The 18,265-nt window shown below is 41.7% G+C and overlaps 1 protein-coding gene across 3 annotated transcripts in view; it reads left to right on the top strand.

Annotated features, from left to right (window-relative positions):
* hecw1a (HECT, C2 and WW domain containing E3 ubiquitin protein ligase 1a) overlaps positions 1–18,265 on the top strand; it is an 88,734-nt gene that overhangs the window by 47,739 nt on the left and 22,730 nt on the right. The window contains exons 7-12 of one of the 3 annotated variants that reach the window (XM_013914450.1): positions 8,384–8,526; positions 8,841–8,941; positions 9,759–10,293; positions 10,369–10,720; positions 11,138–11,708; positions 16,868–16,966. In XM_013914450.1, coding sequence (XP_013769904.1) covers positions 8,384–8,526; positions 8,841–8,941; positions 9,759–10,293; positions 10,369–10,720; positions 11,138–11,708; positions 16,868–16,966 — 1,801 coding nt within the window. Of the gene's footprint in view, positions 1–8,383; positions 8,527–8,840; positions 8,942–9,758; positions 10,721–11,137; positions 11,709–16,867; positions 16,967–18,265 lie in introns of all 3 variants that reach the window. The other 2 variants (XM_005747476.2, XM_005747477.2) reach the window with 2 other exon arrangements.

Raw genomic sequence — 18,265 nt, 5'->3', positions numbered from 1 at the left:
CTTGTTACGACCCGGCTCAAAAGCCACAACATAAAAAAGGAGACGAATACCAGAGTGTCGGTGAGCAGAGGTTTTATCTTCAAATGGAAAACCAGGTTGGCTAAAATGGTTGGTGCCACCGAGGCAAAGACAAGCGAGCTCTCTGGGAAGCTTGCCTCAGGTATGCTTTTATTCACACCTGACTAGGTGTGGATAAATGAGGTAGCCAGATATTTGACATGGTTTAGGGACTGCATTGTGAACAATACAAAATGTGAATAAGCAGTAACCATTGTTTCAATAGGAGATTATAAATGAGGTGATGCCAATCAGCACTGTTCTGTGCTTAAGCTTCTACATGATCTGGAATAGAACAGGCATAACTATGCTGTGACCCTGTGATTTGTGCACAAGCTCCACTGATCGCAGGATGTCCTGTGGCACAGTCTCTATCTTTATTATGTCCCTCAGGAGACTCATACAGAGATTTAATGTGGTGTCCCAGTTGACAGCATCCACTCAGCTCTAAGTCACTTTCCTTTTTCCAAACTGATCCCATTTTGAGCGAGCTGCTCAGCTTGCTTGGCAGTGATGTACTGTGTCAACTCTAATGGAACATGCTGGCTCATCCAGCAGACTTTCCATACTGCAGTCCAGCACTGCGCTGTATGAGACACAATTTTGAATCAAAACTGAATGTTTAACGTGGCTTCCTGTCTGTAGAAGCAGACTCTGTTGTTTACATAAAGGTGTGCAATTCTCTGTTAACAGTTAATTGTGTTTTAAAATGAAGCCTGATTAAACTAGAGCAGAAGCAGAGTAAGAAACCATTAGTAACAATTACAGGTTGAACTAACGGCTAAAAAGTCAGGCGAACAGAGGTTGACCTGAATGTAACGGTTTTAACGTCCAAGTCAATCAACAAAACAGGCTACAGAACATATACAATGGCAAGTAATAAACTAGGGATGTAAGCAAAACAGCAAACAATAGAAGAAGGATAGAAGCAAATGACATGAGCGAACACATGTAACTAACAGTAACTTCCAGGCCATGGCTAGCTGCTCACAAAAATCCACAGCTTCCATGTATAATGCTTTTAAACAGATCCAACTAACTGTGGAGGAACTGAAGAAGTAGTAGACAGGAATGGAGGTCAAGATGAAAAACAGGTGGAGGACCCAAGAGCAAAGAGCCTACAATACACAGTTAAAACACTGAAAAGAACTGAGGGCTGTAACAAACACTGGCAAGTTAGCACAATGACACTAGAAGATTGTGATTATCTACCACTAGACGGAACTAGGCAGTCCATCTGCTTGATGAACTGTTCTTGGGTCAGGATTGTTAGCTAATGGCACCAGCGCTAGAGCGAATGTTGTAAGCACTGTGTGAGGAAGTAGAAACATACCCCTACATTCACTTGAATTTCCCACCTAACCTGGTGTCTAATGTTCTGTTGCCTAGCGCTTTAACAGTGACACTGTTCATGTCTATAAAACTGATAATTGTTTCCTGGCAACAGAAAAAGAAAAAAAATGAATTAAGGTGTTTGTAAGAATCTTCTTATTGCAGATGTTCATCAGGGGAAACAAAGACTTTAGATGCTACTGGAAACTTTGGACCCTTCTACTCTCTCCAGAGGTGCAAGAGATTGCCCAGGAATGGTGGCACTAGACAATTGATTTGTCAGTAGGCAGTGGTTTCATACCTATAGATCTGTAGATCTATCACATGGCAGTTTACACCTGTGAGAAATAAACCAACTTTGTAGTACAGAAACCAAAGTTACCTGGATAAGACAGTACAGGCCTCAGGACAGGAGCCCAGTTCATCAGTCACATTAAAGTGGGACGATTAGCCTGCCTGACCAGGCAAGACTTCTAATTTTGGCTTGATTCTAATCAATTAACAAAAAACTGAGATTAAGGTAATTAATCTGGCTGCTGTCCGTTTGCCAGCTCCTTAACATTCACTGTTTTATAACCACTCACTTTAAATACAGTGGACAGCCCAGTGAACCTGCTCTGTATGACCTTGTAGGGATCAATGGCCTGATGTCGAGACGCTTCAGCTCCTCCTGCGTGGTGGATTTGTGGTGCTGAAATGAAAAGAGCATTTTTTTTGGCTTGAGGTGAATGTTGTTGTTATTTGGAGCTGTACAAATAAAATAGAATAGAATTGCCTTTTTTTTTGTGAGACTCAACCTCTGTACGCTGTCAATCAGAGATGAACCTAACCATGGTGGTGTTATCGGTAGACTTGACGATGACGTTGGTTGGTTTACAGTCATAAGTGTACAGGGTGCACAGAAGGGGGCTGAGAACGCCTCCCTGCGGGGATCTGGTGCTGAGTGAGAGTGGGGGAGAGAGGTGGGGCTGACTGGGTGAGGCCGGTTGGTTAGGAAGTCTTTGATCCAGGAGCAGGTGGCAGCGGGATCTGAAGGTGGTCCAGTTTGGTGGTGAGGATGTCTGGGTTTATAGTGTTGAACACTGAGCTGTAGTCCACGAAGAGCATCCACATTTAGCTCTTCCTGTTCTCCAGATGGCTCAGCAATCTGTGAAGGGTGATGGTGGTGGCATCCTCCGTGGACCGAGTTGCTCTGTGAGCAAACCGGTGGGGGTCAAGGGAGGGGGGTGGACAGTCTGTCAGAGCTGGGGGGCTCTGGCCTGGTAGTTGGTGAAATGCAGAAGGCAGCTGTGAGCTCAGCCTAAATCTTTAACATATAACTCTGAAAGATGACAGATAAGGAGGGCTGAATTATGTGAAATTTAGAGTCAAGGATTTGTGGGATTCTTATTTAAAAATACATGAACCGCAGCCCTCATAGCGCTGATAAGTATAAGCCTAATGGATGGATGAATGACCCAGAGCAACTTTACTCTCTACTCTAAAATACAGTACATTCAGTATATACAGTACTCTATATATACCTTGATGGCGTTGTTTCCCTTTGAACTTGGGTTCTATGAGCTATTTCTGCTGTGATGAAACAGGTAATTATTTACACGATACCCACATTACCCCACATCCACCTCCCGTCCATCCTGTGCAACCCCACTGGCACCTTCCTCTGCCTGCTCTTGTAAATGATTCACTCGTTCTCCATTTAATCCTCCTCATTTATCTCTCTGCACACAGATTTCCACAGCTAACTCTTTTTTTCCCGGTTTTCATTTTCCTGCATTTGCCACTTCATTTTATCCCATGCAGTCAGGTCCATTTTACATTGTTCTGCTCTCATTTCTTGAGTGAATATGTTTTTCCTTCTGTCCTTCCCACAAAAGAACTATCAGGGACACACAAGAACACAGTGAGTGAAACAGATCGGAAAAACAGCAGCCAACATGATCAGCACTTTAGTCATTGTCTGAGACACTGGCAAGGGTAGCAAAGCAGATAGAATGTAATGTAGCAGTCACAACACACGCACACACACACACACACACACACACACACACACACACACACACACACACACACACACTAATCCAATCAAACTTTAGTGTCACCCCTTCAGGTTTCATTTCATCATGTCCAACTGGACTTGCAGGGAAAAGGAAGTTGTAGCCTGGAGCTTCCAATCACCTAAACACACATGGATATACAGAGACTTGGGTAAGATATTAAGAGAAGGAAAGCCCAAAAATGTAAAATCTGCTGCTGAGAGAGAAGAGGGAGAATAAGTGTATATGGATGGTACTTTACAAGAACACAGCACGGAGCAAAAACTACTGTTCCTACATCGTATCCTGTAGTCTCAGAATGTAAATGATCTTGTAAATAAATGTTAAACAGTAAATAAAAAGTAAAATGTTTATTTATGCTATTTAAACAGTGAAATTAACTTTTTTCGTAGTTAATAGTTTTATCATTTTTCATTAAGGGCTGGTTTTAATACTTGTATGAAAACCTTTTGGAGTCAAGGACTGGCTAACGTGTAGAGTCCACGGACATCAGCAAGTGTTATTTCCTTTCTTGACATGTTCTGCCAGCACGCTCCAAAGAAACACACCCTTGTTTGCTGCTAGTTTTGACTTCAGTGACTTAAAAGCTGTGGTTGTTAAGATCATGTGAATGGCTTAAAGGCCATTAAAGAGAGCATTTCTTTGCTAATATATACCTAAAAAAGCCTGCCCTTTTCTGGATGCTCCAAAACTGATCAGAAATGCAAAGTCTGCAAAGGAAATCCAGCAAACCAAAGCAAAGTCTAATTTGCCCTTCCTCCTCTTCAGCATAAATAGTGTTCGCCATTTGTTGTAAAGCCTCTGTGTTTCATGAAAGCATCACTTGATTATAGACTGAGTAATTGTTGTGATGGGTGTGAATAGAACAGCTGGGTATGAAACTACTTGTTGGTCAATTGTCTGTAACCTTTGAGCCTCTGAAAATCTCCCAATATCTATAAAAATAGTTTATTTCCTAAATATTTCACGCTGTACTTTTGTTAAGACCTTTAAATTAAAAACCTGCACGTCTGTCACATTTAAATGATCCCTCAGAAAAGTACACATAGCTAAGGATAGTTAACCTTGGGGGTACATTTTGTCCAAATATTACCTGTAGGGACAGAAATGCTAAAATAATTACTAAAGCCAGTGCTGGTCTTACTTAAGCACAAACATTTCAGAATCCAAAGAAATATCGTTATGTTACTGTTCTATGTTACAGAAGGAGCCTTTAAGTTTAATTTAAAAAGGAAAGGTACTTTTAATGACAGGTTTAGTTGTTGTGTATACCACCAGAATCTTCTTTTGATGTTCTGATACCTTTGATGAGGCGGCTTCAGGGCAATCCATACTTTAGACTGACATTAAGAACCTATGGAATTGGGCTGTTGGCAAAAACGAAGGTTTTCCTAATTCAGAAGTCCCTCACTGCAGCAGGCTCCTTTGTAATAATAGTATGGTTGCAGAAAGACCTGTTCTACAAGGTTTTCACAGGAATTATTCATGTGGGCATCTATTGTATAGGAAATTAGGCATTTAGATTTACACAGTGAAGTCTTGGGAATTCAATTTTAAGCATCATATTAATGACTTTGTTGACTAATCTGACACTAAAGAAGAAACATTTCGACCACTTACAGATGAAGAAAATAATGTTGATTAGCTCATAACTGCTGTATAAAGACACTTGAGACCATCAGTGGAGAAGTACTGGAACAAATGGGTTCCATGATGGCTGCACGGCTCAGCTTGCAGAACAGAAGTGCTGCTAATGCACTGATGCCTGAGTCCACGCTTCAAAGAGTCAGAGTTGTTATTCTGGCGTGAGCAAGGTCAAAAGCATATTAAAGACGAAATGTTTCTACTCACCAGTATATAAAGAGTTATCAGAGCTGCAGTTTCTTTATACTTCATCATGACCATCATGAAGTAAACATTAGAAATACTCTCAGAATAAAGGCTTCAAACAAGCCTATTACACCCAAAAAAGGGTGTTTTTGGAGCTCCTTGCATCAGAGCCTCAGCTGCAAATTATCCTACTTTAAAGAGTGAGGAGGCTGAAGTTAGTCCGAATACTGTCTGAAGCATCAAACACTGAATGTAGAGCAACATATATCAGCTAAAACATTAAGACCACTAACAGATGAGGTAGAGAACACTGATTGCTTCGTCATAATGCAGGTTGTTATTGGGAATCCTTGGTTCCTACTAGAGCAGGGCGATATGACCAAAAATATTTATGACGATATACATCTGAAAATTTGCAATAACGATATAACTGACGATATAATTGATACTAGACAAAATACTTTACAACTCCACAACTTTATTAGTGCAAAAAAACCCCAAAAAACATCAATGTATGTTCACTTAAACAAGCAGCTGTTTTTTATGTGCATTAAAGTTATATAAAAATGTAACAGTGCAAATGCAAATTCCTCGCTGACAGTTTAACCAAAAGGCATTTCCAGTAGAAATTAGCCGACATATCCTCAGCACAACCAGGTATAATATCCACAAAACTTAAAAGAGGTTATACACACACACAATACGGTAATATTATGTTGAAGCACAGTACGTATCACTCCGCGAGGCTCCTGCCTACGATAGCTGTAATGCTCCGACAAGCCATCAAGCGGTGCGGCTTCGCAGCTCAGCAAAGTCGTACTAAAACATTTGACAGATTTTCGAGCGCCGTGCACATAAAATCGTTTCGAGGTCAGTAAACACAACCAGAGTTCATACATAAGGCACACGGGATTATAAGGGGCTCTGTCGACTTTCAGAAAAATCAAAGGATTGATTTTAAGTGTGCCGTATTTTCCAAACAACACGATAATAACGACGGCCCGCTAGCATGTGCTACCAAAAATAGTGCTTTGTTGTGTATCTGAGGGACGAAAGCTAAACCAGTTCCACACCACTGAAGCTGCAGCACTTTTACAAACCAGTTCTGGTTCATCGTTTCATTCAACGATCCGCTTTCGCCCTTCTCATTCTGCGTCGCCGCCATGCTTTTTCCGCCATGTGCGTATGAAAACAAAGGCACTGCGCATGCGTGTTTTACCCATATTCTATTGCGATATTTCATTTTCTTGTCGTTGCCCAGCATTATACCGGTATTACCGTGAACAGTGTGATATAGCCCAGCCCTAATTCCTTAGTATTAGACTAAGACCATTCTCTTTGCAATGACAGGCCCTAGGTACACAATGCACTTTCCACACTGCAATAACTGCTTATGAATTGCTTGAGGGACTCAACAAAGATCATCTGCCTCATCTTCAAAACACCCAGATCCTGATGAAGTATATCATCAGAACAAGGCTGATGCCCCATTCCACAGCATCCAAATGATAAAGCCCCAGTGCCAGACACCACTGTGATCACCCAGAGGTCCTATGTGCATTCCCCAACAGGGCAAAGCCTCAGGACAATATTAGGCTGGTGGTTTTAATGTGCCTGTTGATGCCCATTACTTCCCCATCATAATAATTTCAAGGAGTGTTAACCTTAAATGAAGACGCGGACATAAGACAGAGACAAGGAAAAGAGGTCTTTGTATTGACATTTGAATAAAATGTATAAATGCAGAAGGGAAGTCCCATCATGGGTTTGTTGTTGTTGTTTTGTTCTTTGATAAAAACCAACTAACAGGTTTGTGCCAATTTAAGCATTTAACGTTTTTGGTGCCAGAAATTCTGAAGCTTGTCTCAAAGAGCTTTAAGGTGCAATCAGTATTTCCCTCTAAAATCTATCTTGGTAAGAGTGAATAAAAAGCTTTGGAGGATTTGGACTCTCCAAGCAGTGTATAAGAAGCTTGGACAGTCATCAGAACCCCAAAAGAGAAAGATGGGAGACGGGGAATTGGATTCTCTCAAATAAATAAAGTACAAATAACACTGAGGAAGAAAAATAAACCCCAAATTAGGCACGCTAAGCTACCAGGAAATGTTTTAATCCAGGACGAGTTACATGGTTGTGATTCCTGAGCCTTACTGTATGTGCAGAGTTTCTTTTAATGATTATCTGCTGAAGAGGGAGCACTTTAACCCTCCCAAATATTTGCAGAAATTTGAACTCTAACAATCACGTCTCCGGCATTCATTTGAGATAAGTTGTTTTTAGTAACCTGGGGAGAATTTAAAATAGCATACAAGTAGAAACACTTTAATACCACTGTTAGTTCATTTCATTCATTAGTTTATTCTAACAATATCAAAATGTAATCATAGTTTCTTAGTATAGTAGTTGTGCAACCATAAAGATGATTGTATTGCTTAATTCCAATAACTATAATATTTAATTACAAATGCAAAAAGTGACTTTGGTTTGAATCAGTCTCGCCTGTGTGAAATGTGGCAGAACGCAGTTTGTATTTTATGAATAAATAATGAAGTTGTTGCTGTTGTGTCACATGCATAAATGATATACGTTGGGGGTACGTATACGGTTGTTGTTGTTCTGCTCATGCCCTTCATTCTGCAGGCACTCCATTTACTCATGCTATGTTTGAATAGCAAATATAAAAACCCAACAAGTTTTCACAGTTATCTTGGTGAGTCATGAGGATTGATGTGCTGGCACTGACTCTGGTCTGGTCTCTTCAAGGGTTGCCAGATATGTGTTGGTTTTAGGTGTATGGATTAGGGCAGTTTGAGTAAGTGCGAGCAAAGAATTCAAGAATTGGCACATTTAAGCACAAAACGCTGCTGGTTTAGATTCAACACTCAGACCCAAGTCAGTCTAATATGGACATTTCTGGCATCTCATTTAATAATATATTCTTGTTTGCCAAATTTGGATGATCAAGTTTTTTGCCTGCTTTTTTTCCCTTTTTTTTTAGGTTTTATAGTAATTCCTGTTAGTGCTTTAAATGCTGAATGTTGTAAATGATTGCCTGTGTTACATAGCACACATCCAACAAGAAATTGCTCTGTCCTCTGTTTCTCCAGAGGTTTAACTTTGTGTCCCTACCCACTGATGTCCTGGAGATTGAGGTGAAGGATAAGTTTGCCAAGAGCAGACCAATCATCAAGCGTTTCCTGGGGAAGCTCTCGGTCCCGGTCCAGAGACTGCTGGAAAAACATGCCATCGGGTAAAACACATTTATGAGGATTTTCCCTGTTTAAATAAATGCAGCATGGCTGTCATCAGCTCAGGGGTTTGCTTGTGCTCAATGGTTCAATCTGTAGAGCTGTAAAAGTTCTCCTACATAAACTGGCCCACACAGGCTGTCCGTGAGGTAAATGGTGTGGGTGGTTATAGCTGCTTTAAAAGCCATGTAACAGTCTGATTTTAGCTACTGTTTTTTTTTTTTTTTTTTTTTACTGTATGTTTTTACCGAGTTTCTCCCTTCTCTCTCATTTACATACCCTTTCTAACTGTCGCCTGTCTCTGTGTTGTCCCCAGGGATCGAGTAGTAAGTTATTCCTTAGGTCGCAGGTTGCCTACAGATCATGTCTGTGGCCAGCTGCAGTTCCGCTTTGAGCTGACCTCCTCCATTCACCCAGGTACACCAGGCTTAATGCTATGTAGTAGTATGGACAGTTCACCTTGAATTAGTAGCTGTAGATTATGTAAGAGACTGAAAAGGACTTGGATATGCTGCGAGATTTATTTTATCTCCATAATACATTTTATAATATAAGATTTTAAACTGCTACTAATGTAATGGCACAACCATTGTACCCAGTTGCTGCCTTCAAATGGAACTTATACCGGCGGTTAATGTTAAAGTAACATCCATCAAATGTTCCACTGTTGGCTAACTAAATGATGTTTAACCGTACTATAGCAACTTTTGCACTGTGTGGTGACCCTTCAGTTACAGGCATGCGTTTTTAATTTCTCTTTGATATTTGGGCTGATTGGGTCCTGATGAATATAAAAACAAACAATGAGGATATTCGTTAAAAACAGTTCGATAGAACAGTAGCAGTATAATGTCCTCATAAGTGCATATCAGGCCCTTGTAGAGCAAAATTGAGTATGTTGGTCTAAATAACCCAAAATGTGATGTTCACATCACCTCCCAGGTTCTAGGAGGTTAAAGAACATTAGCTGTACCGCACGGTCTGTCGTGTTATTTGTCAGATGATTCAGTAAAAAATACTGCAAAAGGCACCAGCAGCTCAAAGTTTAGTCTCTAATTAGCAGGTAAATCTTTGCTCTGTATCAGAGGCCACACACCCAGTATTTCTCTGAAAGATTACTGATTTCACTTAAGTCACTGCACACCGGAACTGAAGACAAAGCTCAGTTTGAAGGCAGCAACTTGAAAATGAAACTTATGAAACAGTGATGAAAGCGTGTACCTTTCTTTCTTAGACGATGAGGAGGTTTCCTTAGTCATAGAGGCGGCCTGTCCTGAGGGTGGACACGCAGCAGATGTCAACCATGCTGCTGATGCTCCCGATGATGACACACTGAGCGTGGGCCCTGACATGCCTGATCTTCCCTTGGATGCTCCTCCTGACCCTGAGACTTTACCTGAAGCAGCCTCCGCACCCAAGGAGGTCCAACCCGCTGAGAAGGAGCAGGGTGAAGCGACGTCACAGGAGGAGCAAGGAAGTGTGGAAGAGGAGACCACGGTGAGAGAGGAACCCTTGACTCCTGAGCCTCAGGTGGAGCAGGCGGAGGGAGAATCTGCTGAGCAGCAGCAGGAGGGAGGAGAGGAGGGGCAGCAGGAGAAAGGAGAGGTGGAGCAGGGAGAGGAGACTGCAGCCCAAGCCGAGGAGGAGGTTACAGCAGAAGGAAGAGAGGCTGTGGATGAAGCACAGTCAGAGCCACACTCTGACTGTGCCGTAGCAGAAATGACTCTCGATGAGGCCACTGCTGTGGAGGCTCCCCCCGAGGAAAACACTGCACCCCAGGAGGCTCCTGTAGGCCCAGCTGAAGGGGCCCCGCAGGAGGTTGGAGAGGGAGGGGAAAGAAGCTGTGCCCCCTGCTCCTGCCAGTCTCTCTTGTCGAACTACAACTCCAATGCTCATTCACGCCGTAAAACCCGCCCCTGCTCCCTCCCGGTGTCAGAGCTGGAGACGGTGATTGCCTCGGCCTGTGGCGAGCCTGAGACGCCACGATCCCACTACATCCGGATTCACCACCTCCTTCACAGTCTTCCCTCGGCCCAGCACAGACCGCCCAGCCAGGAGGAAGAGCAAAGTGGGGAAGGAGTGAATACAGACAGCACTGTGGAGACAAACAGCACATCACCAACACATAAAACCTCCAAAGAGCAGGAGGGGCAGGAGGATGATGAAGAAGAGGATACATCACAGTCACCCTCTCAGGTAGGGGCAGTAATGGGCTGGTTAGACACTTGCTAACAAACAGAAGATGTTGTGGAGTCATTCTTACTATGTGGTGTATGCAGTGGAGCTTATTAAGCTGGAGTTCCCCCAAGAAGTGTTGGCAGTACACCTGTTTAGCACATATAGCATGTAAGCTAGCTTTTCTCGATCTTCTGTGCTCATACTGTCTCTTTGGTTTAGTGTTAGCTATAAACCAAAATGATCCAAATTAAATTGTTCCAACTGAATTTGAATAGCGTGCCGTTTATGAGACAGGGATGTGCTGGGATTGCTCACACGATGCATAAATCCTGTTCTCATTCTGCACTTAACATACTGAAGGGCTAACCCACTCATTCACTCTGATTCACCTCTGCTGAAGAGTAATAAAAGATCTGTGTCTTTAAACTCGTGCAGGTTCTGGGGTGTCCGGGCCCCTGCTGTCGGCGCTCGCTGCCCCGCAGCCTCTCCATTGAGCGCCTCTCTGAGCTGAATCAACTTCTGGAAGGTGAAGGATTTGGCGGAGGCCACACAGCAGTCAGGAGGATCTCCCCTTCCTGTCCAGAAAGCGAGGAGGGGGATTCCAGCAATGGAGGAGGAAGGAGGGCTGGCGGCAGCGCCCACAGAGCTCCAGGTGAAAGCGAGTGCGAGTTTTGTGACACCTCCTGCTACAGCACCTCCTGCTACAGCACCTCCTGTTACAGCACATCATGCTACAGCAACTCCGGCTATGAGGGGAGGGGGCGGTTTTGCAGCCACACCCGCCTGTCTTCGGTGGAGAGTAACCGGCTCTCCAGCAGCACTGTGTTCTCCTCCCAGGAAGAGGAAGATGAGGAGAGCGCCTTTGAGTCAATACCTGATGGAAATCACGGCCCTGACGGACAAGAGCAGGGCGGGGCAGAGAGGAGGACGGGCAGATGGAAGGAGACCAGGAGCGGAGAGCAGGGGGATCCAGCTGTGGCGGGGCCCAGTGATCAGAACAGCATCGGTGAGATTGTCTCAGAATAAGTCTTTCACCTCCAGCTTTCAAATTAGACTAGAACACTAGGCAAGCAACACATTCAGCTTCGCAGGAAGTTACCTTACCGGCCATATATAAAGTGAAGCTTTTCCCCCAATGCCTACTATGTTGGCCTATTCTTATAGAGACAAATACGCTAGCTCACGCTTCTCTAAAGCTTTCTTGTCTTATTGTCTGGCATGAGGAGAAAATTGACTTTCTTTTTTGTTGTTTGGCCATTTCTAGAATGAAATTGAACCCACAATGATTAATTTCCAAGACACTCAACTGGATGTTTTTTATGTTTCTTCTCCTTCTTTAGTCAGTACGATGACTTTTAGCTGTTCTAACACTGGTGTGTGGGTCCCTCCCATGGCTCCAAAAAAGCTCTGACATATGGGGAAGTGGAAATCCAGGGGATGTCCTGTTGAGCGTGTGGAATGATGGAGAGAATCATTTGAGATCTGTGAGTGTTGAGATGGGTCTCTGTGGATTGTCTCAGGCTCGTGTGCAGAGGTTCAGTCAGCTCAGCAGCTTAGGTTCAGCCGTGTCATGTTCATGAAGCATTGTTCTTCTGGGGGTCATAGCTGTCATTGGGGGGAGTTGTTTTCATGGAGCGGTGCCTCAATGTTCAAGTGAAGCCCAAATGAATACATGTTCCCACTAATATTCGTTTTAGCCAATTTAATGTAACTTTTTATCTACCAGGTTTTCACTGAAGGCTTCTGTTTACCTTCTGGGAGATTCAGGCTCTGCTTGTTAATGGCCCTCACTTTACTTCCTCAGAAAGGAAAATTCTGAAGTGACAAATTATTTAAGTATAAGCTGTAAACGTATATATTTAAGTATAAACTGACTGACTGTGTTTGACTGGATTTTTTTTACTATGTTGGTCATTTTTGTATATTTGTATTTTTTACATGACGTTGCCTGTAGAGAGTGAAAGCTGGATACACACACAGTTTTGCAGAACCCTGTAAGACTTCCTTTTACTAAAATGTAAAATGTTTTCAAACCCTCTGCAGAGTTTGATAGCTGTCTAGTTGTCTTCTTCCTGCTTGTTACGATTATATTCTTGCACACAAAGATTGTTTTTCCCCCCATTTTGGATTTGAATGCTCTTGGCTTGAATCTGCTTTTATCACTTCTCTGATATTTAATTTGGTTGTGTGATTATGGGAAACCTTTAAGTGTGTTTGGGTTTTTAAGACTTGGACCAGTACTTGGTTATTTATGCAATTTTCAGAGCTTGATGAAACCATGGGTTTCTCCATCCAGATCTGAATTTCTGTCAAGTGTGGGTGCTGTGTCGAGTTTGTGTGAATGATCTACAAAAACATATATGGGAAGATTTTGTGTGTGGGTGTTCAGCCTCCGCTAGCATGATGGAAACTGAGCAGAAGACCAAATAAACAAGAAAGTGAATGAGTAGTGCTGTGACGAGAGTGGAGTTTCCTCGGTTGCCTCTATTAGAGTGACTGTAACTAGCTAATCATAAGGTTTGATCCCTAGCTCCTTCGGTCTGCATGCCAATGTGTCAGGCAGCTTAGGATAGAGCATTCATTGTGTGTGTGAATGGATGGATGAGGCTGTAGTATTTGTGATTTGAGTGCTTAAATTGGGCAGACAAGCAATATTTAAACATAAGTCCATTTGCCATTTATTCTTGGACCAAGTTTGTGTTGGCCTTGTGGGTGTGTGTTGGACTGCTTACCTGTTATAACAGATGGTTTGTTACCCCGAACCATCTGGACAGTTGTCCTTGGTAACTCAAGGACAGGCAGGTGAGTAAATGAACCATGTGTCATTCACAGGCTCTTACTTTCTATCTCACTTTTAGAATAACCACATCCACAACAAGCATGCCCCTGTGCGTCCACAGCAGCTATCTGTGGGTGAACTGTGGGGCTGTGTGGGCAAAGCAAACCCACGGGTATCCCGTTTTGGCCCCAATTGGAGGCAGTCCAGCTTCAAAAACCATGTGGACCCCTTGTAGGCTAGCCCATGTGGCTCCCACAGCAGTTTTACCCTTTTGCGGTTTAGCCCATGCAGGGCCAATGTTAGTTTTACCTGCAAGGTCCCCATCATGGATTGTTGGGTCATTGAACCATAGGACCACATAAAAGATTGAAGTCGCCACTGTAGTATCCCCTGGTAGTTTGTGATGCCATGTTATTGTAAGGCCATGTTGATATTTTGAAACTGGATGTGATGGAGAGGAACACTGCAAGCCTATACAGGGGTTAAAATGGAATTTGGCAGGTGGAGGAACACTAATATCCAGTGCAGCAGTACAGAATGGCGGGAAAACAACAACTTTGAAATAAGACATAAAATCTGCTTTGTAAGCTCCAGCAGATTTATTTTCCTTACATATGGGGATAAGCTGAACTGTGCTGCTGCTCTTAGGTTTGCTGGTCTTTGTGGGTGTAACTGAATTCTATAACATTTAAGCAGACAGATCAGCTTGAATTCAAATTTATGTCTGCTACCCTTGATTTAACATTGACCATGAGCACCACAGGCTGCTTTGACAAGTCCATTGTAGTACATTACTGTTAACTTTATTACCACACTTCAAACTAATACTTTTAACTGGCAATAAACTACATTAAACTGTCATGTATTCTCATTTAACCTTTCAATAACTAAATTATATTACTTCAATTTGTTTTTTCATATTTCATATTTGAAAAACAATTTTAACTGTGCCAGTCCTTAACTTTGAAAATTTCTAATCTTTCTCCTCGTTCTCTCTCTCTTACATCTGATCACTGATTACTGTCCTTGGCACACTTTGACTTCTGGGAAATCCAGCCTCTGTACCTTTAACTCCCAAGCATATTGTGTTCCAAACTGCACAAAAAGTTTGTGTTTTGTGGTATTTGTTGAGATTTTTGAAGCAATTATAAACATTACTTCATATGTGCTCACTCACTTCTGTAATGCTAGTCACCTCTGTGGTGAATTTCCATGATTAAAACTTTACTGCCGTCTACCAGCATGAACATCAGCAGGAAGAAATGTTCCTCTGTCTTTATTGAACTGCTCGATTTGATTACTTATTAATTGAAGTTGCCAGAATGTTGTTTCGGATTGTCCTGGTTTACTTTAACTTGTGTGCTTTTGGAACTTTAGACTGGTTTTGTTATTAAAATCTGCTTTTCCACTATAGAAACTTTATAGCCTGTAATTGGAGCTTTCTATAATCTCAGCCTATGAGAACCTCCGTCCAGCTTTGCCTTCCAACTATATTTTACAAGAGGTAATGATAGACATTGGCCATCTCCACCCTAAAGCCCAAGCACTGAAGCCTTAAATCATCTCACCTCTCTTTTTTAATGTATATATATTAGTGCTGTCAGCGTTAATCTCGTTAAAGTGACGTTAACGCCATAACTGCATTAATGCGGCAAATCTCAATTAACGAGTTGCACACAGTGATGCATATCATGGCCTTCTGTCACAGTCCTACCACAACAGTGATGTTTCTGTGTTTTGCAATGTATGTACAGCCAGCGTGTACTCATGTTAAAGACATTTGATGCCTGAGCATCAGTGCTTCTCCTTGGTGATCAATGTTTCTTTTTTAGTGGAAGGAAAGCTTGCTCATTAATGTGATAGTATTTTATGGATTACATTTCCCTCAGGCTGACTCCAGCTAATCCTATCACAATCCCATCTCAAAGCATGCTATGTCTGTTTGCACTTCGCATTAACACACATTTTCCTTCATCCAGACCACATACTCACTCACCATTTTACCATTTTACTAGCTGATGGAAAAGCTGTTAGAGACTATTTCAAAACAGTCTGCAAGTAACAGTAACTATATATATATGTAAATGGAGACAGCGTTTATTGTTGGTGGGGCAATTAGCTGAAAGACTAACTTCTAGCTCTTGTTATTGGTGCTGGTGGTAGAGTAGTTCAAAAAGAGATTAAAGGAATGTGGTTGGCAGATGGGCATGATTTGTTTATGTGTCTGCAGGGCATGAAAGATGTTCCAAGAAATATTTTCATTTTTTAGATACTCTTGTCTACCAATTTCATTATAAATAAAAATGATTTAGATTATAATCTCAGAAGTTGACATAACTGCAACATGAATGTCATGGTAATTTAGGACACTGATGTCTTGGAACTTTTTCTAGGGTGTAATGACTGTACAGCATACACCTTTAATCACTGTAAAAAAGAAAAATTGGGTATAAAAGTTCACATTTATTTAGGATTTTCTTCTGGCCAATGGTTAACACAAAGGCTCAAATATGTAGATACACTCAAATCTTTTAATAAGTGTGGCTGCAGGTTCTAACGTGTCTTTTAACTAGACCTCCTAGATCTCCTTAGTGACAGACTACAGTTGGTAGTTTCTCTTTTCCAGCAAAAGGATTTATTTGACAGCATTTACTGACCAATCCTCATAACATTTGAAAATTTGTGCTCAGTTCATGCCAGGCAAGAAACCAATTGAAATAAACAGTATCAATTCTGCCAAGACGAATGGTCAAATATCCAGTGAGAATTATGCCAGGAGCTTGTTTTGAGATGCAACTTGTACAGATTTATTTACACCCAATTCTTGAGTTGCTAAAGACCTATGCTGTACAGTCATTTCAACTTGCTATTATTAAAACCCAAAATTAACATGACATTCATGCTCATCAGTATAAGCACCTTTATGACCCCAACTGTATATTAAGCTAATGTAAAACTAGCAAGATAACGACAAGTATCAGGTTCTCAAATTTAACAACAGGAAATGTTCTGATTCGAAAACAAAATGAATTTGTTATTAAAATTGTTGAGAATAAATATTATTTTTTAACCTTTCATTGGTAAACTGACACATTGGTATTTCAGCTTTCACTGATTTTTCTTTAACCTTATTGATTTGATAAACAGTTACAGTAGCATTAGCCAAATATATGCTAACATTACATGTCATTAACTCTATGACATCTATATATGAAACATTGGGCATGTCTGTCTACAGCCTCAGTGTTCACATATCTAACTAACAACACATGGGGATTCCACATCTATGTGGGCAAAGTCCAGTTTATTCCCAGTCTTATAGTTGGTACAGAATATCCTGGGCCCTATGGTAATTCACCCCGTGCTGTTTCTCTAATGTCCTGTAGGCTCAAGCTTCTCCCCTCCTGTTGGCCATCTTCCAGTCCTGCGACCCAGCCATGACCTAAACCATTTTCCTGCTGCCACTGACCAAGCCTTACCTCCAAGTAAGAACCAACAGCTCCCAGTCTTACTCTGGAGTCTCATGCTAACACTGAGTGTTTGTGCTGTGTGTGCATGCCGCCACATTTATTTGCTTTCCAAATACATTCCTTCTCCTCTGTGTTTCTTATCATTGTCTCGTCTCTCCTTACGTACTCATCGAGCTTTGAACATACAGCTTCATACTGCTCTCTGCTTCATGGTACATGGTTGGAGATTTACTCTGAGTAGGATTGTTGGATGGCTCGCTGGCCTATACTGATAGGCTGTCAGAAAGCCTAAACTCAACCGAGCCGTTACATCATCACTGAGAGTCCCCAATCACTGTTTCCCCTGCAAGCACCATTTTTCTCACACAGTACTGTAAAAGTACTGTATTTGTAAAAGAGAAACTGCTGCTGAGTTTTTTCCAATTGTAATGTTTTTGTGCTTACAGCATCACAAACCTTTTTTGTTTCATTCATCCATCCATTCTGCTTGGTCTGATAAATATCCCTACAAGCCAGAAAAAACCAGCATGTAAATATGGAGTGAACTGAAAGCCTACAAAAAATGTGAGGAGTAATTAGTAATAAGGATTGTTTGGGAATGTTTTCCTGAGGACTATAATAATGTCAAATTTGCAATTTGTGCCATTGGTTTTTCCAGTGCTGTAGACTCTTTTTGGACCACACTTGACTTCCAATCAGTTGTCATGACGTCCTGCTCATCTGTGCACTGCTCACAGAGCTCACAGAATCTTTTATCTTTGAAAATCAGACATGACCATGAGTTAAAAGTATTTCATTTTGTAATTCATAAAAGCCACACTCTAGTTTCAATATTAATTCCTTCTTGATGTTTAGTATGTGGATTCAAGAAGCTTTCTGCAGACAGGCTGGATGTAGTGGTCTTACAACACATACAGTCAAGTACTATGTTTATAATATATCTTTTCTTTTGAAGAGAACAGGTGAGTGACATTATTCGATCACTAAAATCTGATCCAGACCACCTAGAGCCCAGAATAGAACAAGACTGTTACCTAGATTAGAGATACTAATTCCCTAAACACAGTCAGGACAGCTAATAAAGGCTGCTCAAGAGTGTTTGTGCGCGTGGGCAGGCAGAGCAGTCATGAAAAACAACACAGGGGTTTTTTGTCCTTTGGGAGCATTCTTCATCTTCCTCCTACTCCCAAAGCAGTTAGACAGAGCTGAGGAAAGCTGCAGTGGTACTAGTCCGACACGTTCACATAATCGCTATTAAAGGGCTAAACAAATCCCGGATGTGGCACTACAAGACTGATACTGCTGTCTATCCGG

This window comes from Pundamilia nyererei, unplaced genomic scaffold, assembly GCF_000239375.1.
Source record: "Pundamilia nyererei isolate P.nyererei 1_Seehausen unplaced genomic scaffold, PunNye1.0 scaffold00198, whole genome shotgun sequence".
NCBI lineage: Eukaryota > Metazoa > Chordata > Actinopteri > Cichliformes > Cichlidae > Pundamilia > Pundamilia nyererei.
This window is presented reverse-complemented; position numbering and strand designations above follow the sequence as displayed.